Here is a 24,347-nt window from a genome sequence, read left to right on the forward strand (position 1 = left end):
CAGTTCATCATATGCTCTGTGTTCAGACCATCCCAATGCAAACCCCGTTCCCCCTCTGAGAGTCCTCTACTGGTGGAGTGTGGACCAGGACCACACTCACCGACTAACACACGTGAGAGCATGAAAGGGTGAATGAGAGCAAGAAAAATGAGCGAGTGAGACAGAGAGCGATACACTAACACTTCCTTTGATTCTGCTCAGATGTGTCAGTCGGAGGGAGTGTCTCCCCTCGACTCACCGCGGCTGCTTTCAAAGTGCCTTTAATCCCATAATAAAGTTAGTGATGCTCCCCTGGACACACAGCCCGCTCGCTGCTGAATGCGCTCACGCGGGTCTGACCAACAGTAATTACGTGTGCGCTTTATTAACGCTTTGTGAACACATCTAATCCTCAGCTGTGTATACAACTGTTATTGTGGAGCCTGCTGTTTCTGGTGAGAGGATACACAGATACACAATACCGGAAAATTATTTCAGCTAACAAAATGCTACACCACAGATAAGCGAGCCATTCAAGTGAGAATAAGGGAGCAACAACTTTGATCTTCTGGTTTGAGGCAAAAATAAACAGATGACGTGATGAGAATGGGAAATAGCTGAAGAGACTGATGCTTTGCTAAGGGGTAAATATGAAGACTATAGTTGTTCCAGCATATCAAAAGTGCTGAATTCTGAAATATTTAAATTAAACACAGCACCTAGGCTATTTTATACAGTCAGCCTTTAAACAGCTCCAAGAGAGCATGCATACACTTGTTGCCTTTGGTATTAGAATCTGAAGTCAGAGGACTTTGCAACAGAAGGGCTGCAAGATAAACTACAGCATCTTTTTGCGTCAAAAAGGATATTTTCTTACTCTTTTCAACCAAACAAAAAACACTGCCCATTTGCATGCTGAAACAGAAAACAGTGATTCCAATTTCTCTATTAAGCTCTAATTGAGTCAAACAGAGTGATTTGTAGCCGTAGTACTGGATTTTAGCACCAAATTATCGTGTCCTCTGCTCTTGGGTTTAATCCGCAGGAATAAAAATAAGATGAAAGAGCATCCTAAGGTTAGGTTAAAGTTGTAAAGTAGCTGGAATTTCATTCTAGGTTGTTTCAGTGTCTGAGGGCCACACTGCATGGTTTGGACAAAGATTAAAGCTCCAGTGAGTGCTCAAGGTTTGTTAAAATTTCATGCTTTGAAGTCAGAACCAACCATTACTGATCCCTTATTTGCTGAGCCAGCACTGCTTCTGCTGACCTCGCTCAGTGAATTAGATGTGGATTAGGTGTGTGGGTTTTAGCCCTACCAGGCCGTTACAGTTGCTCAGGGCCACTTTGCTGGAGGTCGGCTGGTCTTGGAGGTGTCCTACATAGTGACAGTGGGGAGAGTAGGGATGACTCCAGGCTAATCTTCCTCGCTTCCAGTACTCCACCCTGAACTGCCGGGACAGGAGGCCTCCCTGCAGTGTCAGGTTCAGCAGGAAGTTGTTCTGTGATGTAGACAGCTGGTAGAAGAGCTAAGGGGTGGAAAGTAAAAGATCAGTTTTAAAATGCTCTTTAATTAAAAAGATTCTGGAGGATAATTTAAAGATATAAAGCACTGTGAAAAGGTTTTTGCCCCTTTCTAATTTCTTTTTTTATTTTTGCATATTTGTCTCATTTAAATTTTTCAGAACATAAACAAACTGTAATGTTACCTAGCCCAGTGTGATAAAGTTATTGCCTCCTAAATGTAATAACTGCTTATGCCATCCTTGGTAGCAAAAACTGCAAGCAAGCATTTGCAATAACTAGCAAGTCTTTCCCATCGTTGTAGAGGAATTTTAGCACACTCTTCTTTGCAGAATTGTTTGATTCGGCCACATTGGAAGGTTTTCAAGAATCAAGCCTCCTAAAGGTCATGCCACAATAACTCAACAGGATTTAAGTCTGAACTTTGACTAGGCCACGCTAAGACCTTCATTTTTTTAGGCCATTCAGAGGTGGACTTGCTGGTGTGTTTCAGATCATTGTCCTGCTGCATAACCCAATTGCGCTTGATCTTGAGGTCATGAACTGATGGCCGGACACTCCTTCAGGATTTTCTGGTAGAGAGCAGAATTCATAGTTCCATCAATTACGGTAAGTCGTCCAGGTCCTGAAGCAGCAAAGCAGCCCCAGACCATCACACTGCCACCACCATGATTAACTGTTGATATGAAATTCTTTTGATAAAATGCTGTTAGCTTTACGCCAGATGTGGCGGGATGCACACCTTCCAAAAAGTTCCACTTTTGTCCACTGAATATTTTCCTAACAGTCTTGAGGTTCATCAAGATGTATTCGTCAAATGTGAGATAAGCCTTTGTGTTCTTTTTCATCAGCAGTAGTTTTCTTCTTGGAACTTTTCCATGGATGCCATTTTTGCCCAGCCTCTTTTTTATTGTTGAATCATGAACACTGACCTTAACTGAGGCCAGTAAGGTCTTAAGATGCTGTTCTGGGTTTTTCTGTGACCACCTGGATGAGTTGCGCTCTTGGAATAATTTTGGTAGGTGGGCAACTCCTAGAAGGTTCGCCACGGTTCCAAGTCTTCTCCATTAGATTCTCACCTTGGTTCACTGGATCCGAAATCTTACAAATGGCTATGGCTAAACCCTTTCCAGGCTGATAGATGTCAATTAATTTTTTTCTCATTTGTTATTGGATTACTTAAGAACATGGTATCATTAGTTGCTTTTGAGATCTTTTTTATTTGTTTTTTTTTAAGATTTATTTTTGGCCTTTATTAGATAGGACAGTGGATAGTCGAACCCAGGTCGCCTGTGTATATGGCATGCGCCTTAACCACTCAACTACCGGCACGCCAGCTTTTGAGATCTTTTAGCTTACTTCATGATTTACCAAGACAAAGGGGGGGATACTTGTTCACATAGGGCCACATCAGTTTGGATGCCTGTTTTCCCTTTTCCACTGCATTAAAAGACAGAAAAACACACAAAAGTGATTCTTACAGAGTCAGGCAGCCTGTCTTCAGTGCTGCGTCTTCTTCTTCCGTGGTGTTGAGGTGTTTCTGCTTCCAGCATTTCGCCATTCGGTCCAACTCGTACTGGAATGGCAATCTCATACTGGCCGAGACTGGTCAGAAAGGCAGCTTAAAGGAGGGAAATGGAGAAGGCATAGAATCAAGATCAGAGTTTAACTTGTTTAAGTTTAAATTAGGCTAGATTTAATTTACTCAAACTCAAAACATTTGGGAGTTGCCTATTCTGAACAAAGCAATGGAGGTTTTTTTATTGAGAGAGTAACCCAGTTGGCAAAGAAAAGTTTTTTTTTTTTTGGCCAATTACTGACAAGATTCCTCCACTTTGAGAACCCCCCCCTTCTCTTTGAGGCCAAAGGAATGTTGCCATGGTTACTCTGAAACTGTATACTTCCTGTCTGTTCTAGTCTGTGCCGGGGCCTGGTGGAGATTTATTGTCTAAACACACACAGCTCCAAACAGCCAATGTCAGCTAACTAACGGGGAAAGGTCACCAGTAAATGATCCAAGTTTTCATCAAACCTTTGGCCCTGGTTGGTGGAGAAGCAGCCCCCTTCCCACACAAAGTAAATACCCAGAGATCAGAGGTCCCTGGTACAGACTTGGAGAGCTCTGTACCGGGGAAAAAACACTCTGTAAGCAGTGGATAGGTCTGGCTTGAATAAATAGAAAGCACAATTATAAATACAGTCTTCACATGGAACTCGTGAGGTTGTACTGTTTCTTTGACATGGAAAGTTTGGAGAAAAATTTGTTCACCATCTAAATGGTTTCTGTCATGAAGACAAGAATGGACAGTCTTTTGTTCTCTTTTCAACAAATGATGAATGAGTCTGCATTTTTGTAGGAAAAATAACCCAAAACATGCAATCATTCCAGGAAGCTGGTTGGCCTTTAAAATCAAGGTAAAAATAAGAACAATCTTCATTTTATTCACATTACCTGGCCACCCAATCATGCTGCACACCTGCTCAGCATGGCTTCATTAGCTAACCTGCTTGCTACTTTTCCATCTATTGTACATCCCAGCTGTTACATGCTAGCCCTTATTTCTCCAACTTGTTTGAACTCTTTTGGACTAGGCTACCTTTTTCTAAGCATTGATCGATAAAAGACTTTAAGGCATTGATTTATCCATCACTGCTATCACTTATAATAAAACAGTTATACTCAATGATTAATATCTTCTTTAAAAACCTTTAACATTTCGGAAGTACACGGGCAATGACAGAAAACTAACATCCACTGTAGCCAAGCAGCTAGGTACTGTCTGGGCACTTCTTGGGCGTCATATTGAAGAGGTGAAGTCACAGCTGACGTTAAATGTAGATCAATGACAGCAGGAGGTCTCCGCAATTAAAATGTACAAAAAATAGAAAAATGAATTTCTTAACCATTTGCTTTGTCACAAACCTCAGACATTCATTTATGATCCAGGATACTTGATCCAATAAGAAACAGGTTTTCATACTGAAATTTGTCACCAAATATCAGCTAACAGTGAATCTCTACAGAACAAACAGCAACATATGTACTATAAGCCCATAATACTTGGCAAATGTGAATGTATGAAGGGAAACTGCAAAATCAAATCCAATTTCTTTTGGGGCCATTCTTTTTTTTGTAACCTGAGCTTGACAGACTTGTGCCCTGTAGTTTATGAACAGTCGAACTTGTTAGTGGATAAAACTCATGCAGAGGCCGATCGGGAGAAGTACAAAAACAAATTCTCTGCCAAGACAAGCTTTCAGCGAGGCTCTTTGCTCTTATCTAAATTAAGAAATATGACCTGGTTCTGATAAAACTGCTGCTACAATATAGCTGCATCCAAGCTAAATGCTTGGTCATTGCCATTCTCCTCATTCTCCTTAATTGACACTGATTGGTCAGGTTCATTTTCAAACAAGGTAAAAAATTTTAAGACTGAAGCTTTGCAATATAATAATTGTGATGAATTTAATTTATATATTTTATGGTAGAATATAGTGTTAGTAATTGGGGGCAGGTCATGAATGCTATTTTTCAGTGTTCTTATATAATGTCTTTCACCTTATAGTTAAGGTGAAGGACATTATTGGGCTGCTATTAAAGCTTTTTCATAAAGCTTTTGTGACAAAAAACACAACTTGAAAATTGATTTATTTTTACGTGAGTTATGGGCATTTTAACTGTGCACAGACCTCCTGCCATCATTGACTTACATTCATGGTCAGCTCTGACTGCAACTCTTGCATATGGTGCCCACATGACACATCTTGCAAGCCCAAGTGCAGTATCTGCGTGTATACATCTATGTCAAACAACTAGCATCATCAACTAGCTAACAGCTAAATAGTGTGTTGTTTTGAGCTAGGCAGGTAACATTTTGGCTTTAAAGTTATGTTTTCTTCTTCTGGATACTTTTGTGGATTACAAAACTTTGTATTTTATTTTACATCATTATTTTCAAATAAAGATTAACTTTAAATATTAAAAAGGTCCACAAATATCAATTTGATTCTTTGTTCAGGCTTCCATAAAACTACTGATTAGCAACCAAGACATAGCTTTACAAATATTTCAAAAAGTGGTCTACAAGATATTCCCCTACATAGCCAAACACCAATGGCTAGATACAACCTTAACAAGCACTTAAGGTCACCAAAAAAAACATCAGCCTTATTCCAAAACTTTTTCAAAGACTTTACCCTCCTCATAGATCTTAGCTGTTTCCTAAAACACATCCATCCAAACCCACAGCAAGTAATCAGTAGGTGGTATTACAATTGCCTTTGAAACACAGGAAAAGATCCTGGAGGGAAAATGAAGGAAGGGTGATAATAAAGTAAATAAAAACTTAACTCAAAGGAACAAACTAATGAGACCTCACACAGAATAGACCCTGCTATAATGAAAACCATTAAAACAAATGAGCATGGAGTTTGAACTACAAGTTTGAAAGGAAGTGCTTTTTACAACCACCTAAAACGATTTCTCTACAGGTTGTCCTATTACTGACACAAAAAACAACAGGAGAAAAAAAAGGCATACAGTTATATGGTTCACAGGGATAGCTGGATTTTTTGTGAGTGGGATTACATGACGTACTGTGTATATATACACAATATTTTACCTTCATTAGAGCACCTAATGGAGCCACTTAGAGTCCACCTAAAACATATCATTCTATCAAATGTAAGCTCTGTCTCATATCTAAGAAATCTGAATCAGAATCTGAATTTTGCACTGAAATATCTATGTATTCATAAAGAAACAACTTCACCTATTCAATATAGATTTTTTTTTGGTCTAACATTGCTTCAAATATGTCCAACAGTTTAGCTAGAGTTGCGAGTTCAGTCACCCACATCAGCTAATGCATATACAAAAGTTACATGCAAAGGCAGGAACATTTTCATTAGCTTTTCGTTATTTTCAAATGTAAAATTTCAGCATCTAGATGTAAAGAAGAGCCTCAACCAAAACAACCCTGAGAGCATAAGCTAATAATCATATTTGATGTTTTATCTCTCATGGCCTTGCAGAGGCAAAAGAAGCTATTGACCAGACTTTAAAGTAAAAAAAAAAAAAAAAAAAAAAGGCTAGCAGACAGTGGAAACACACTAGCTAAATTTAACAGTAGGCTGGCTGAAAGAGCTTCTGTGCTGATAATTACAGGCATCCACCCATAAGCGGGGCATCACCCTGGTGTCTGTTATCACCCTATGAAAATAGTGGAAGGAAGTATTCTGGGTGGAAAATGTTCCTCCCTCCATCTCTGACACACCTTCATGGCACCTCAGGCCAAAGGCTTCTCTGCTTCATCTGAAACGGCTACTACAAGACAGAAAGACGCTGTGGTTATTCAGTATTAACTACAAGTCAGAAAGACGCTGTGCTTATTCAGTATTAACTACAAGACAGAAAGACGCTGTGGTTATTCAGTATTAACTACATGAGTAGTTTACACTTAATACAGCTTTCAAAGAGGATATCTGCAACAATAGAACTGCTTCCTCTCTAACTCCTTTTCAGTTCACCCGTCTGTTTTTGTCGTTGTCCTGTATGAACTCTGTCTAAAGCATCTACATGCTCCACTTTGATTAACAGAAAGTCACCAATTTTATCTGTCTGCTGATTCCTCTTCAGGCAGATAGTGTTTAGAAGAGCTTTTGTTTGAAAATCTGGAAATGAGACTGATAAGAGATCCTAGCATGGAATATGTTTCACAATCATCTGGATGACAACTCACAGAATGTGTTTGCAAGAACTTTCAAAAACTAAATAAATAAAAAATTGGGTGATCGGAAAAATGTTCTGTCACATTAATTATGGGCCATTCAGAGCAACAGAATACATGTAGGAGGAGTGCACCACCCTGGGAAGCAAACTACATAACATCATCTCAATAGACAGATGTAACTGCTCACTATAAGTGCAGTCAGTAAATCAAATTCTTGCTGGTGAACTGGTCAGGAGAAGAGCAAAAACATATTTCGCACAAGAAAAGCTTTCAGTGCACATCTGTCCTCTTCAACTAACAATAAAATGTTTTCTGATAAAACAGCCACCATAGATGCATCCACACAAACCTCTCACTGACACCTGTGTTTAAAGGTTTGCAAAACAACTAACCACGCCTGGAGCTACCACCTCTTTCTCTTCATATGACGCTGACTGGTTTTGGCAAGGTACAAATGTTTCAGCTTGAAGCTTTGCAAGATGGATCTGTCTGATGATAGATATGGCATCTGGCTAACCTACTGGCTTTGCAAGGGTAGCAACCAATAAGGACATGATAAAAACTGCACTGGGTGAGAGAAGGCTTAACCACTGCACTTGACTTAACTGGATTATTATTAGTTTGTTTAACATTTTATACCAATGCTGCACGATTTGGTAATAATGTGCAACTGTGGTTATACAGGATAGTATTGCAATAGTGATATTATATATAAATGTATGAGTTTACTTGCTTGATTATCAAGGAAAATGCAGAGAATAATGATAATTTTTCAGTGTCTATACAAATATTAAGTAGCACAAAAAATGCAAAACCTTATATTTGAAAGTACCCCTTTATATATAACTGGACCCCCCCCCCCCCCCCCCCCCCCCAAAAAAGTGTTTTTCCTATTTTAGTGGCACTATTGTAAACCTAAAGGCCTTTCTGCAGGCATTTTTGTAAACCTTTAATGTGCTACTTAATACAAAAAATAATTGCTTTAAATCATTTTATGCAATAAGGTAACTGCACAGTGAGATTGCAGTTAGTGATTGCAATTGTGAGATTAAGTTTGCAGCACTATTTTATATAAAGACATTCTGAAATTTATATGCAGGCTGTCATTGTTGCGTAAAGCCCCTTGGATAGTGATGTCAAATAGCTGCGTTGTTCTTCTTCCAACATTCTGTCCTATGAAGCGTCATCTTTTCAAACTTTTTAAATTCTAATGCAAGCGCAGTGTTGGTGACGAGGACAATAAGAAAGAATTTACTGTTTAATAGAAAGAAGTTAATCAGGAAGATAGGGGAAGAAGAACAATACAACCAGCTTGTACAACCATTTCTCCTTATAACATACATATAAAAGACACTAATGTTAACCCAGTAAGGTTCACGTCTTAATATGCAGGATTCCTTTAAACCTGCCTATCAAGACACCTCAACTCCATCTCTTTCCCTGTTTCTACATTAATTATGTTTAGGTTGAGATAGCTATGATTAAAAAAGCCTCCTCAGAAACCTTTAGATGACATTATTAAGACTTTTTCTGTGCTTTATACAGTCTATGAGGAGAGTCACAAAGACAAAGAAACATGTAAACAGCAACAGTCTAATACAGACACATAAAAAAATAAGAGATTCTTAAACTGTTAAATAGACCAGAGGAAAGTGCAGAGCTGGGAGGTCATTTTCTAATCTATCATATTAACCATTTTAAATCCAAGCATATGTACCTGTGGAAAAGTAAGACCTAAAGGATTTAGGTCACATCAGGGTTTGAGGGGTGTGTCATTTGGAAGAGGCAGCGTGTCAGACTACTGGAGACGGATAGCTGTGAGGGGCCAGAGGTTAAGTTTAGGAAATTCACAATCACAGCCTTGTTCCGGGTGACCAGACATGGACACTTTAGGATTTTATGTCTTTGCCTTCAAGGGATTTTAGTCAGTCTCGCTTCAGCATGTGTAAGGGAGCCAGGGAGACTGTGTGGTGAGAGGTGAGGGGGGCGGGCACGTGGCAAAGGTACATTGCTGTGATTTGTGGAAGCTGAGTTCAAGTTCAACAGGCCTGACCTGCAGGCCTGGAGTGTGCCTCAGATACTTATTTCCCTCATCCAAGAATTGCGAATGTTCATCATAAATAAGTTACAATAAAACACATTCACTTGTGATCAGGCTAAAATAAGGCATTCTGATGCAAATTAAAAAGAGAATTTATTAGGCTCTTCTGAACATGTGGCTTAATTTGTTTCTTTTTACTGAAATGAACAGCAGATTTCAATCTGTGAGGCCTTAAAACATTAAAGTATTCTTTTTTTTCAAAGACTGAAAGTAATTAGAGCAAATCACATTATAAAGCCAGGATCACAGGCAATAACCCATGAAGCTTCAGTGCTATTTGTATTCAAGACCCACATGAAAGCAGTCCTCTTTCTGATACTGTGTTCAGTGTTTAACATAGTCTCAGAAACAGCCTTTACCCACAAGATCTGAAAAGGTTAATAATCCATGTTATACAAGCTCACTTTAATCCTACAACAACCGTAGGTGTGACACAGTCTGACACCACTTTTATTTAAGGCGGGAAAAGCAATAGGCATTACTATATGACCCCCTTAGAAAAGAAATAGGATTACTGTAACTCAGTCAATAGTTTCAAGTTAGGCCCATTTTTTCAGTCTGAGCTGCTATTATCGCTGGGCCCACAGTGCTCTCAGTTGAAAATAGTCCAACTTTTGAAATAGCGCTGGCCTCGTCAATGTCACTTTTCCCTCACCAGCCAGTCAAAACCAATAAAGGGACAAGACTTCTGATATCAGCTATGTCAACAACAATGGAGGGTGAAAAATGTCCTGACTTGTTTTATCAAGGGAACAATATTTAAGTTTAAAGCTGCTGCTTCTACCAGCCCAGGATTCCTTTTACCTTGTTTTTGTTTTCTTGGAGAAATGTCCTTGAAACAGTAAAATATAAAGCACCCAGTGCTATTTAAACAGAGCTAACAGATACAAGTAAGGATCTGGTTTGCTGTTAAAGCTAAAATGCGTAGAAGTTTTACACTGAAATGTCTATATAATTTAAAAAAGACTACTTTTCATGAAGGAGTTGAAAGACGTAACTTATTTGTTGTTGCCATTAAAACTTTGAATGTTACATGAAAACTGCTACATAATGAAATGGGACTGCTGCTGGAAGCTGCCCTTCTGTTGCTGTATCTCATTCATGTTTAGTGCTGCTTACCTATAAATGACCATGAATATTCTCTACCATTGGTTTTAAGTCCAATCGCCCATGTTCATGCCCATGAAACAGACCTCCCCAGCCCAGTAACATTGTAGCCCCCACTCGACATTTCCAAGTTGAACAGAGACCAGACACACTACTCCACACGCCATCCTATGTGGCTTACTTCTTGTTTTAAATTGAAGACTGTTTGTTGAAATGGCTCCCCATAAGGTATATGTGTTTGTTCTTCATGACTGTTTCAGTGTTTTTTGTTTTGTTGGGCTACGTTTTAATGTGCTTGTAACATTGACAGCTTTGGAAGTAAGGGAAACTTCAGTGTCCTCTGAGAATAAATAAAGATTTGAATGAAGAAATATTTACTGAACAGTAAACTAAGTTTTTGGTTTCATTTCTGAATTTCTAAAACTGAGGGAGAAAAGTCGTTAAAAACGCCCCTCCCTGGTTCCCGCCGCAAATGATCCTATAATGAAGGCCACTAGGTTTTCTCCCTCATTACGTGAAACCAAAACATTGGTTTACACTGAGTGCTGTTTTTGTTGAATAGAGGCCTAAATTAAAAAAAAAATGAAGGTAACAGCGGGTGGGTGGAGCTGTGCTGGCATGTCTCTACTCATCATACATTGTTATTGTTGTTATTGAGAGCACCCTGGTGGTGGTATACTGTACATTTAAAGAGGCAGGAGTGTTACTTCTAGTCTGTTACATAACCAGGGGCTGACTGCACCAGCTGCTGGAAACCAAGTCAGTCTTATCTCCTATGTCTTCCTGTCCAGCTACCTGGAGCTGTGCATGCTTAAAAGCGTATTTCGTCTTGTTGCTCTGATTTGCCCATCATGAATGTGACAGAAAGAATGTTTGTCCAATTACCTTCTGGGAATTTTTTGAAAAGTTCTACCCTTCCCAAATGCTCTTTATGGGAGCTTTCCCAGATGAATGTGAAACATATCCATCCAATGGATGAATGAAACAGTCTATCTGGCATGTGAGGTTATCAAATAGCATAAACTAAGAGAAAAGAAGCCAGAATTTCTTTGTAAAGCCCAAAAAAAACCTTTTATGAACTGTCACTATGTTGTCTGATAAATATCAATGTCTTTCTTATGGGGTTAAAACACACTTTGTGTCTGCCCTGCTGCTCTGTCGTGAGTTATGTAGTCTTTCCAATCAAATTAGCACCACACACGTTTATTTTCTAAATGATATATCACTAACCTTGCAAAGCACATGGATACGCCTGTTTCTGTATTTCTCACTGGTGAATCCATCTTGAAAAGCTTCCGTCTGAACCGTTTGGGCCCGTTAGAAAGTGACAGGACCAATCAGCGACAAGGGGCAGTACTTTTGGGCATGGCGGAGTCATGTCGCAAGCAAGCAGCAACAAGAGGCTGGTGCTGTTATGGCAGAAGAGATTAGCATGGATGCTGCTAAAGCGCCAGTTTTATCAGAACTTGACGGCATTTCTTTGTTAAAAGAGCAACAAAGAACAGCAGTGAGTTGTTTTCTTTTCAAAAACGACAAAAGTCGTATACTGACATGTACAGTCACCATGGTTCGCGTTATGCACTTCTATATGGAATTTATTCCTTGGTAGCTGCGCACCTCAGTAGCAGCGACGACGTCACATGTTTTGTTGCTCTGATTGGCCCGTAAAGATGTGACAGAGAGAATGTTCATCCAATCACCCTCCGAGTTTTTTTCTTCAAAGGCTCTGCCCTTTCCCAAATGCTGTATATCGATGGTTTTCCAGATGGATGTGTGAAATACATCCATCTGGCGTGTCAGGTCAATATATCACTGTATCCTTTGAATAGTTGAATACAGCACTGCCTAAGAGAACCAGCTACACATTGCAAGAATCAGTACTTGCAGAGCAGGGACAGCGCTGTGTTTCCACCTGAAACATCTCATAGTGTACTGGGGAATATCATTCTGTCATTCAAACAAAGCTTGTCAAAAGCGAAGCTTCTCTATTAGCTGACTGTCCATGTTAACTCAAGATGTATATTCTGATCAAAGATAACATTCTCATCTTCATGCCTTTTCATTGATAAATCCATTATCAAAGGGTGTTTCTTATGACCCTTATGCTCCTCATGCATATTACATGGTTGAGTCCAACTTTTTAAAGTCACGCCTGCTCCGTTCTAGTCATAAAAGTTATCACCAGATATAACTCAAAGAGAGCTTAATTCCAGCTGGTGCACATAGTAGAACTTAAGTCAGCCGTTACATCTTCTAGCTCTAAGTCGGGCATAACGACCAGGTGTACGACCAACTGGTGCACTCCGGCCCAATTAAAAAATCTTGACAGGAGCTTTAATCTTATTTTCCAGAAACTGTAAAGAACCGTGTTAATTTTCTGGTTTATAGGCAGCACCTTGTTACAACCTCTCACCTTGTGACTCAGCAAGCTCTTCTCTGCGACCTCCTGCGACCTCTGTGGCAACCATGACAATGATGATGATGCAGACCAGACCAGTCCTCCATAGCATTTCCATGGTTACTACAGTAGTTGCTATAGTAACAGAATTCAGTGCAATGGTCCCCGGGCGTCTGTCCCAACATGTCTTCTGCCCTCTCGGATGCCCCGTCGCCTAGCAGTGGGACAGCTCAGCGCTCTGTGGGGCCATGGCTGCAGGAAGATCCTTGAATTCAGACAGACATGGCAGCCTCGACTCTGTGTTGGTCAACAAGTGCTGTCGAGTCCTGAGCAGGTCTGCAAAGAAGGATGAGAAGAAAAGGTCTGGATGGATCTCCCAAGGGGCTCAGCAGCAGTGGTAGGATTGGACTCGACTCTGTGGCCTGTGAAAGAGAAATCATTCAGTGAGGAAGAGGAAGGCCAAGAGAGGGAGGGAAAGGGAGGGGAGAGACAGATTTAGTCTCAAAAAGGAGGGTGGAACAAGTAAAACACAGTCAGACAGAGAGAGGGGGAGAGCATGAGATCCCATTGACCCATGCAGTCCCCAGTCTAACAAGAAAAACCTACCAAGTCCATTTTCTGCATCCAGTAAAGCTCTGCCCAGTCTCACATTGTTCCCTTAGCTAATCAATCTTGGCTTTTGAGGAAGGGCAAACACCCTGTCTTTCACTCTGATGACCAAAGACAACAGCAGGTCCCAACCTGGGGCCCCTGAGGCCCCCGCGCTTCAAGCTGCCTGCCCACCGGAAAGAGTTCAAACACAAAGGAAGCCATTGATGTTGTAAAAAGCCTCACTTAATGCCCAAACAGGGCTTGAAGTGGGTATTATGTCAGAGGCTCTGGGGGTAAAATGAGCCAATTTGAGAGGAGCAGCAGGATGCCATCACTGCTACGCTGGCTGACTGAGGTGGCTGCTTGTATGGCTGAGTGATTTGCTGGCAGGCTGCCTGACTGTACAGCTTACTAATTGGCTGTCGTCCTGACTAGCAGATGGATGGTATGACTGCCTATATAGAGCTTGTTTACATCTGAGCCTGGGGAAGAGTACTGTAATTATCGTAGCCAGACTTATCCTGTGGGACTGAACCCCTTAGATCTTTTAAATAGCAAGGTCTTGTGTATGAGCATGACATTTTTTGTTGGTCAAAATCTTTCAAACATATAAAATGCCTCAAATCCTTTAAACTCCCTTGGGAAGCACTGGGTTCATTTTCTGGTAAAACTTTACAGTAGCTCTAAAATTTGTTTCAAAGAGGGCATCTTAGAGTTTTGGTGACCAATGAGACACTGAAGGATTTGTCGTTCTTAGCTCTGTGCTCACAATGAACAGAGGGTGTCCTAATCATGTTTATGTGTCCCTCAGAGGGTCTAACTTGTGCATAAGCTGTTTTTCCATGAACTTCTCCCACTCCCACTGTTAGCCCTGACACCACATTCCTGAAAGAGCGGGACAGCCCCAAACCTTCAGAAATGCTGTCTCTGTGGGCATAATAGTAAGGAAGTTGCAAGAGTACAACTGAAGTAAAAGCAACTATTTCCAAAGATTTTTGATGACCTAAAAAGACATACCGACTGCAACGAAATCAACTTTGAGATGCACAATGAGAAAGTGTGGAAGCAAGAGGGGAGAAGTTGAGAGATGAAAAAGGTGCGACAAAGATAGCATTTGTTTTAGTCTAAAAATCCACTATGAAAGTCACATAATAAGCCTTAAACTTAAGAACTTAGTTGCAACTTTTTATTTTCCTCCCTTTTTTCTAATCACAGTTTCCTTATGGTTGATTGTGCAGGCTAGGGCAGAATGCAATATCGCTTCTGTTGAATATGCTGTTGAATATAAGGCAAAACTGTAAGTTTTCTAATTTACATAACTAAACTGCACCATCCGAAACCAGAGAACTGAGACCTGTGCAGGGAGAATCTGTGTTTTCTGCATGTCGATCTTGGCAACGAGTTCTGCTGCTGTCACAGATAGGCTACATTGGCATGATGCTCGAGGCCGATGCTCTATTGGCAAGGTATATCTTAGGTGAGTGGATTATCGCCATGAGTGGCACCTTTTTCCAGTGCTCAATAATTTGTGGTCTGTTAGCGGCATGGATGTACCAGTTGTTATAGCCTCATATGTGCGCTGCTGTGTGTGACAATCACAGCTGCTAGACAGGATGTGCTTTCATTTGATCATTAGTTACACACATGGGCAACTCATGTCAGCTAAACCAAACTTTCAGCATCTTTAGAAATGGTTGATGACATTTAAGATGCACAGAGGCGAGTTTATTTGTAAAGTTCATGAGGAAACCAGTCACTCAGTCTATCCACTCACTCTCACTCTTCTCTTTTTCTCCTCCTTCACTGTGTCTGTGTGTCAGAGTTGCTGTCAGAGGGCTGCACAGTGAGATAATTGATCTCTGAAAATGACTTAAAGACCCAAAATACAAAAAAATTAGAATTGTTGATTAAAAATGAATAGATTTACATTAAATGTTCTATTTATCTGATTTAATTTCCTTTGTTGATTAAAAAATACAATATACTGTATATTTCAGAAAGAAGAGCTATTGCAATGTTTTTTCCAGTATCATTCAGCCTTAACCAAATGTCTTTGTTGAACACAACCAAAACAACTTCCTTGCAACTTTTTTAGCATTCCGGAAAGAACATTTATACCAAGCAGAGGCTTCTCATCAGATCAGACAAACAGACCACACAAAAGGAATCATTTCGGGAATGCAAGACACAATGCAGGACACTAAGGTGAGACCCGTGGCTTTGTAAGTTCCTTCTTAAGTCATGGTGTAAAGTTCACACTAAACTGAACACTGAAAATATTTTGTGTTAATATTCAGTTGCTCAACAGGGAAGTTTGGTTCATCTTACCTAGTAGAGGAATACACTGCCAACACCAAACGGTCAGTAAATCCCACTGCTCCTTCACCTTCAAGCTCTCCTTCCTTTTAAAACAATGCATCGCTAAAACTATATTCAGTTCTATACGGAGCAATAGGTGTATAATTTAAGTTGTAACTTAGTCCTATGTTGGAGCTATCTCAATGCGGCTACACCTTACAGAGCATAAACTAGAAATTGCTTTCAAATTAGGCTGTTTGACCTTTGACAGAGCTTGTGCAACTAAGTAATTTACTTATTCCAACATATAGTTGCATGTCGTCTGCATATGGCTTTAAAATGCCAGCCAAGCTAGAAGCTTGCCTCCATCAACAGAAGGATTTTTCTGTTTTTTAACCTGCTGAATAGAAAGTAAATGCTTTTTGGTGATCATTTAGAGGTCACACCCAGCCAGATGGCATTGAAGAACAAAACTTTGGGTCACTTGTTTATTTTAACATGACTCATTTAGTTGGGTTGTGCTTTAAATAAGCACCATATTACCTCTTAACTGAGCACAAACTGTTCTTTTTGTGTTGTATTTTTTACTCGTAGACTAACAAAGGGCATGTCTGCTTTATGATAACAGCAGTAAATGACTTCCTCAGACCCAAAGTGCCCATTACAAAAAATAGGCCAGATCACATTTTCATGCATACCCTTCTCTTCGACTCCAGTTTCCTGGCTATGGCTTGCAGTGTCAGCTAAAAACCAAACCCTTGCTATTCTCCAGTAAAAGTCTGCCCACCCAATGTACCCCTGTCCCAGCCTCCCTCCCTCTCTCTCTCTCTCTCTCTCTCCAGTCCCCTCCCATCCATCCATCCCTCCCTCAGTGCCGTCTGGGGAAAGAGAAGATCGAGCGGAGACGCCACACTGGCCCAGATGGCTGGCGGCTAACCAACTGCAGCCAAAGGTAATCGGAAGCAGATGGGAAACCTTTTGGTGACGAGAGCAGGGGGAACAAGTTGAAAAAAAAAGAGAGAGCAAAGCCCAAAGGGAATGAAAGAGAGACAGCAGAGTGTAAGCTGTTCGAGCCAGCTGGGAGAGCCATTCTTGAGTGTTAATACCCTGAAACGGAGTGTGGAGGAATGAGATTTAAAGAGCTCTAATGTGCCTCTCATTTCATTTCAAACAGCAAAGGCAAGGTACAGTAAAAGGAGAGCTTGCTTCAAAAACACTGAGAGGTCTTTGTACTGTTGCAGCTTCCCTCATACGTGGAACAACTGAAAGTCTTTCTCTCTTCCCCTCCCTCAGGCTTTCTCCCAGTCATTTCCTGCACAGGCCAAACTCCCCTCCATTTTCATTACTTCTTCTGCTCCCGCTCTCAATTTATTGTGGGGTTATTAAACTTGCAGCTTGATATCAAGTGCTTTTCATTACCACTAACTCTCCCCTTGTTTATTTTAACAAGAGAAGGAGGGAGAAACTGGACCCCCCAGAGCTATCCCTGGGTGCTTTTGAAGGAGAGCTGCTTAAAAAGATTTGTAGTTGAGATCCTCACAAAAACGTGCCTGCATTGCCTTCTCAGTAAATTATCGCCTCATTGTAAATGGTGCAGAGACACTGCTAAATTAAGAGCACGCTGTCTCTCAGAGGTGATGGTGTCGTACATCTTCTGCGGTATGTTGTGCAAAACCTTCCCCTCTGGGCTGTATCACTTTTGGTGAAATAAAAAGCGTATGTTTGTCAGCTAGCCAAGTGAGCGCATACGCCGACTTTTGACTCAGTGTTTTCCTTGGCTAAAGCTGCGAATATCGAGCGCATACGTATAGCCACAATCGCAGCCAAGAGGGAAAGCGGTCCGAGCTGCAACAGACGCCTGTCAGCTGCAGCTCAGACAACTTTCTCAACCTGTTTTAAATGCAGTTACAATTTTGCAAAAAGAGAAAAGAATCAGGGCAGGAGAAAGAGGTTTGGAGAGGAATCTACTCAGGGTGATTTGGCAGGTTATTTAAGGGTGGGCAAAGGCTATAGTGGAATCTAGCCAGCAACACAGTATTTATTATCTAGTCATGGACTTGGAAGCGCTGAATGGTGCTTTTTTATGCAGTGCAATGGTTGTACAGTAAGGGGTTTTTTGTCTTTGGCTAACTATGTTGTCCTTGTCTATAAGTATTGCCAGGGAGAGTGGAGCTATCCGAAAACTAGCACACTAATCAAAGCCATATGACCAGCTCAAAGTAAAGTCTGTGTGGAGTGAACAGATGCTAAGTGTCCCTCAGCTTAGCTTCAAGTCTAGCATTACCCCCACTCTCTCACACACAAGCATACAAACACGGGGCTTCCACTTTGATCAGCATGTAGCTCATGAATCAGCTTTAGGTTGAGTTTATTATTTCATTAAACCGCCGCTGCTGCTTCTCTTTTCTAATAAGACCATGAGGCTCTAGGATCAAATAGCCCATAAGACTAAAACGTCACAAGTCAGATGCAGCGTTTTTCAGTCTGCCTCAGCAACAATTTCTACCTGAATGGAAGTCCAGATCCACAAAGATCCCTACATGAAACCCCGAACAGGTGATCATAATATTCCCAAGAACTAGAAGGATACTTTTCAGACTAAACCCTAATGCTCTCCCCGTCTGAAGACAGAAAGAGAAAGAGGCAGGCATTCCTTTCTCTATTTCCCCCAAATAAACAGAGTGCAGATGAAAAGTGGGAACATAAACAGGCCAGAGAACCTCGGATGTGCTCCCCTCGCTCTGAAAATGTGCCTCTTGAGTCTGAAACAATATTTAGTGAGAGAGAGACAGAGAGAGAGAGAGAGAGAGAGAGAGCTGACTCGACATGAAGTGAGTCAGCCAGCAGGAGCACTGCAAACAGGGCACAGATGGTAGTAAAAGGTTTCATATTCTCCTGTCTTTTGTATATCAATTTCTGTAATTTTGATCAGCTGAGTGTCACAAAGGGCAAGGAAAATTTCCTGTAGTTTGAGAAAAATGCAACAATGCATGTGCATTTTTTCTTGCCTGGAAATGTCTTACATAATATCAAGAAAGCTGGAAATGAGTTTTCTGCCAGTGATTCATTAACCCATTTTTTTAGAAGCAGCTCTCAGCATCTTCATCTTTCATGTTGAGTTAATCCTGTTTTGAACCTCCTTTGAAATACAACTAAAGCATCCACTACATGAACATAGTGCAAGCACTACAGAGTCAATTTAAAAATTAGCTGTGGCAGATTCATATTGCACCTATTAGTGGACTTGAGTGATCAACATTAAAAACGGTTTCTCTGTTGTTTTGTTTGGTGTTCCTGCCTCAAGTTTAAAGGTTTTATTAATTAGCAGTGCTATTGATTTTTAATGTTTTGATACTTTGGTCATTTTAAAATGAAATCCTGATCCTGTTACAATACCTGTTATTTTAAAGGCCAATAATAGGGATGCTCAATATCACCGGCATGATAACTGTATGACAGACATTAGCTTCAAAAGTTAACTATTGGTACAGGCAGGTGTAAAAATTCCTGCTGGTATTCAAATATTGATGTATTGGCTGTAAATATCAGCCTATATCACGTCAATTAATTCATTGGAGCATATGCCGGTTCTGCACTTTGCTGTGTCAACCTTGGTTCCGTAATTCTTCCTGATGGCCATCTTCCAGGCCTGCACTAGGACCATGCCGCATCTCACCAGGTATCCTTCCAGCTGCCCCCTCCACGATGCATGTGGTTGGAGATTGGACCAGTCAGTGGTGAGCTAGATCAAGCCTGGGAAAGCATGCCAGATGCCCGACAACTGCTGTTCCCGTGTCAGGCAGCGGATCCTTCCCATCCCTGCTCTCTGTTGCACATTAGCATTAGACACATGGTCTTGCCAACAATACCAAGGGTGCGCTAAAGAGAAGTTGTCACAAAGAAGCCCAGTCAGTGCCTCTTGCCATCAGTCAATGTCCAGGTCTTGCAAGAGTACAGTAAAACCAAAAGGACCAAGGCAGAGACTGACTTTCATCTGCATGTTCAGATACTGGGAACGCCACACTCCTGCTCAGCTCATCAGCTCATGCACTAGTCCGAGTCTGCGGTTGATCTCATCCTTGCAGTGCACCAATACATTAAAGATTCATTGCATGTTTAAAGCTTCTGTGAGAAATAGTCAATTTGTGTTGATTTTGGCACCCCCCAATGGACAAGCTGTAGCTAGTGCTTTTTTGAACCATGTTATGCCTTACTTTGGATAAGACAGTGCATAGTGTCGGAAATAAGGATGCTCATGGTTAGCTGACAAAGCTGCTAAATTTGGATATCAAATTAGTCAGTGCAAGATTTACAAGTCGGTTTAACTAATTCATCATTATTTTTTATAAACACAGGCCTGAAATCCTGGTCAAATGCTCTTTTAAAACTGTAACGAAGCCTCCAGCCACAGGTAGCAGCTGTAGCTTCAGTTAATAGCAGCTTCCTTCCTGCCACAGCTTTCCCACAGCACTTTGTCAGACGTCATCATGGGAGTCTTAGCTTTTAGCGTGATGTGGGAACAGCACGGTATGTCAGTGTTTTTTCATCTAGAAAATGGAAATAAAGTTATATGTAGGCCGTTCAGGGTTATACTTACGTTTAACTACTTAATTGAAGTGGAGAGTAACCACATTAAGCATGATATTAATCTGCAAAGAATGAAGGCTCCCAGAGCTAGCAGCTAACTTTAGCCACACTCTACTTGGCACACCAGCATCATATCATATATCCACTGACATAATGAGCCTGTGAAAAATTTTACTGTCTTCCGAGCATTTCCTCCTTTTAGACTAGTCAGTTGAATACAATTTAAGTGCAAGAGGGAAACAGCTGCCTGGGAACATCCTTAGGCGGAAACATGGGGAAGAGAAAGAGAGTGGGAAAGGATCCACAGGCAGGGGCGCATGTTTGTAACCACCAGGCTACTGGTGCCCCACAGCTGTAACATTTACCTCTTTACTATTTTTTTTCCCGTTCATGTGCAAGTCATTATTTTGTAATAAAAATCTTCCTGCTTCATTTAAACAGTAAACCATGCCATTAATCAGGAATCTCCATCATGTAAAAAGCTAGTTAAAGAGACTTACGACAGTGTGAGTAAAGTCAGTTTTTCTACATCCTGCCCCTTGTTGCAGTTTTCAGGCATTGAAAATGATCATTTCAAAATAGCTTTTTTTGTTGACAATGTCCCAAGCTGTAGAAGCATCAGTAATATAAGCAGGCCTGTTTAATAACAAACTAAAGTAGTATTATATTATTGTATGCCATTGAAAGAACAAAGCAAAATAATGTGGCATAAAGGTATCATGATACCTTGACAGTGGACTACAGTCATAGGTCTACTCTACATTTCTGCAAAGAAAGCCGATCAAATGACTCACTCAGTTCATCACTGCTGGATGTTGAGGGAGCTTGCTTGCATGAGCATGCATAACCTGCTAATTACATAACCTGTTACAGCTGTTAATTGTTTAATGGCGTTTGGACATTCTGGAGGAGTTATCAGTCCCTGCAACATGTTGTACAGCTCTTTCCCATCACAGAGAAGCTGCAGGTTGCTCCCCCAGCCGGTGAACGACACAACGCCAGCCTTCACTTAAAAAAATGGACCTGATGTCTACTACTGTCGGCCACATCATCTCCCTTTACCGGCCTGCGCGCGCAAACACACATGCACACACAAAACACACACTGACTGCCTTGTCATCAGCCAATGAGGAGATCCTAGCCATGGCACAGAGCCCTTTAGTAGAGCAGCCAGTCCAAAGATATAAGGACTACTGCCCAAGAAACATAAGACAACCTTTGGCGCTGTTTGGTGCATTAAACTCACTTATATCGCGATAAAAAGGATTGAAAAACGTGCTTACAAAGCATGCAGAAATATCTCTGAATATATGTGCGTACCAAAGTTGAGTTCAGACTCCTGACAGCATCATGTGTCAGGACCGTTTTCCTCCAGAAATATGCACAGAAAAGCGAAAAGTGTGCGTGTCCGTGCTCGTGGACTTACCTGTGTGTGTCCCCGTGCAGTGAGTCTGTCCAATGTCCTCCGCAGCGGAGCGGAGAGGAGGCGGCGCCGGCGGGTGACTGAGGAGACTCAATCTTCTTCCACCTCCAGCACCAGAGAGCCTCACAGTGACGTCAAGGTACAAACGGCAAAACAGGTCTACTACCGGTCATTGCTTTCAAAATAAGAGTCTGAAAAAGCGGTTTTGAAGCTCGTGACGATTTTTTCCTGTAAGTAACAAGGCTGTAATAAAAACTAACATCTCTGTTTGGGCTGCAACATCAAATAAAATAATCAGCAACGACATTAAGTAGCCAGTTTCTATAAATTGAGTAGCCTTTTTCTATACTGTCATTTTTAGAGTCTGAAATGGTTTTTTTCGCGTTGTGCAGGCTGCTAAAAAGTTCATTATGAGATATATGTTTAACCATCAAAATGCAAGAATACCCTTTTACCAAGAAAATTTTAACTGTGCATTTACAGGGAAAGATCAGCAAAGAGATAACATGCTGCTTTGTCAAGAGGGGCTGCCTAAAAAAAACAACGTTTCCAAATGGTTTCCAAAAGTTCTTAACAGAAAGGTGCTGTAAAGAGCTCTAACATCAGAAAAAAAGTATTATAGTGGTGATCATTTTGAACTCTAACCCAAAATATACAGCATTTTTCAGGTGCACTACGGGACCACAAATAGCTATGGCTTCCCATTGTAGCCCCACGTGTGATCGCCCTTGTGGGAGCTATCTGGGATCTGTATGGGGCCTTTATGGTCTCATATGGGTTTATCCAACTTGAAGACCACATGGGGAATCACATGTGGAATAAACCATGGAGCCTGCAGACAAACCCACGTAGGACCCATGTTGCAGCCCTCATATATCACCATGGACATGCTGATATTTGGCTTAAACATTTTAATGCAACATAAAACCTTAGTTTCTGATGTCCTCTCAGCTCATCGTTGCTTATCAATAACATTTTTGTTGTCTTTTATTTGAAAATGTGCACCAACACCATAAGCTACTGTATTATCATACATGTCAAGCCCAGTGAAGGTTTCAACGATAGTCAGTTATACTTACTAATTGCAAAACTGCATTTGAGGCAAACACCAGGGTTAACGTCTTAAGCATGGGGGAATCTGAGGTGAAACTGTTAAATCTCTAACCCTCAGATCATTTTTTGCTTTTTAATGAGGAAAGCCGTGAATTCAGCTGATATGGACTCATTCTATACCCAAATAAGGCACAAATTCAAAAGCAGATAGTTGCAACAAACAACATCCAGGAGGGTTGATAAAAGCTAAACCGCCAAGGACACTTGCTAAAAATGTTGCTTTTATTTTGAAGGCAGGCGCCATCCTCTCCGGTTTAGTTTGACCTGTAGTTGTCTGACTTGATTCAGAAGGATCCTGCCTGATTCTCCAGACCAGGGGTGTCAAACTTAATCACAGCAGGGGCCGGATTCTGGATTCAGGTCTAACCTGAGGGCTTAACAGGGTCACTTTTTTAACCATAAACTATCAAGCTCATTTCACAAGTAATAAAATATGAAAAAAACTTCATAAGTGATGATAAATGATTTTGACATTTAAAAAGATACGTTTAAAGGCTGACAATCTGAGAAAAGTAAATGTATTGGATCAAAAAGTTTAAAACATGAAATTGAAATTGAAAAATATATTTTTTAAAAGGGAAATAAATTAGAAAGAAAGTCAAAATCATGAGTCTAAAAGGTCAAAATATGAAATAAAATTTGTAATCATGAAAGTATTGTACTTCATAACATTTTAATAAGCATCTATCACTGAGTAAAACAGCTCTAAAAACTAGAGTCAGAATGAGGTTCTAGCTTTCTGTCAATGGCAGGAACCTGGACAGTTGTCTGGCTCTGGCCACACATGACGGCCTGTAGCACATACCTTAGAGAATGACATTTCAGTTTATAAAGGTGTGACTTTACCTGACCAACCCCTGGAGATATGAATTTCATGTTGTTATTGCCAATAAGGAGAGATCATATTTTACTGCACATCTCTTCAGTAGCTACTCAGTACTTTGAGTAAACTTCAATGAAATGATTTTTACTTTAAGTTGAGTTGATCTATAGGTGAATAATTTTGCTTTTACTTAAGTAAATTTGAATCAAAGTACCTGCACTTTTACCTGAGTACAACAGTCATGTACTTTTTCCACCTCTGGCATTGTCAACCATTTCACAGTCAGTTCTTTAGACGGTTTTGAGTGTGTCAGTAGTACACATTGCATTTGAGTATACTTCTTTGTGTGAACACATTTACACACTCAAATATGTAGAATTCGGTGAAGAAGTATTCAATTTGGGACACATGAAGGGGAAAACAGCTAGTTTAGCACCTTACTTCCCTCAAATAAGGTAAGAAATATATTTAAAAAAAAGAAATCCTCAATGTCAGAGTAATAAGCAAAACAGTTGTTGCTCACTTGAGTAGGAGTTATTTTAATTTTACAAGCAAAATCAATTCAGAGTTGTGTGCATGTGTGTGTTTATGAGCCTTTGTGTATGAGTAGTGTCATTTTATCTACTCCCACTTGTTCATAGCACCTGCCACTGCTGTCAGATCAACAGATACAT

General features: G+C 40.6%; 1 protein-coding gene across 1 annotated transcript in view; it reads right to left on the reverse strand.

The window, feature by feature from the left end:
* adamts10 (ADAM metallopeptidase with thrombospondin type 1 motif, 10) overlaps window positions 1-21,826 on the reverse strand; it is a 75,992-nt gene extending 54,166 nt beyond the window's left edge. Inside the window, exons 1-4 of the mRNA XM_041790585.1 lie at window positions 21,741-21,826; window positions 12,854-13,260; window positions 2,982-3,121; window positions 1,296-1,505 (exon numbers count right to left, since the gene is read on the reverse strand). Coding sequence (XP_041646519.1) covers window positions 1,296-1,505; window positions 2,982-3,121; window positions 12,854-12,956 — 453 coding nt within the window. The 5' untranslated portion in view covers window positions 12,957-13,260; window positions 21,741-21,826. The remainder of the gene's footprint in view (window positions 1-1,295; window positions 1,506-2,981; window positions 3,122-12,853; window positions 13,261-21,740) is intronic.
* Window positions 21,827-24,347: the final 2,521 nt, after the last annotated feature.

The sequence above is a fragment of the Cheilinus undulatus genome, linkage group 7 (assembly GCF_018320785.1).
Source record: "Cheilinus undulatus linkage group 7, ASM1832078v1, whole genome shotgun sequence".
NCBI lineage: Eukaryota > Metazoa > Chordata > Actinopteri > Labriformes > Labridae > Cheilinus > Cheilinus undulatus.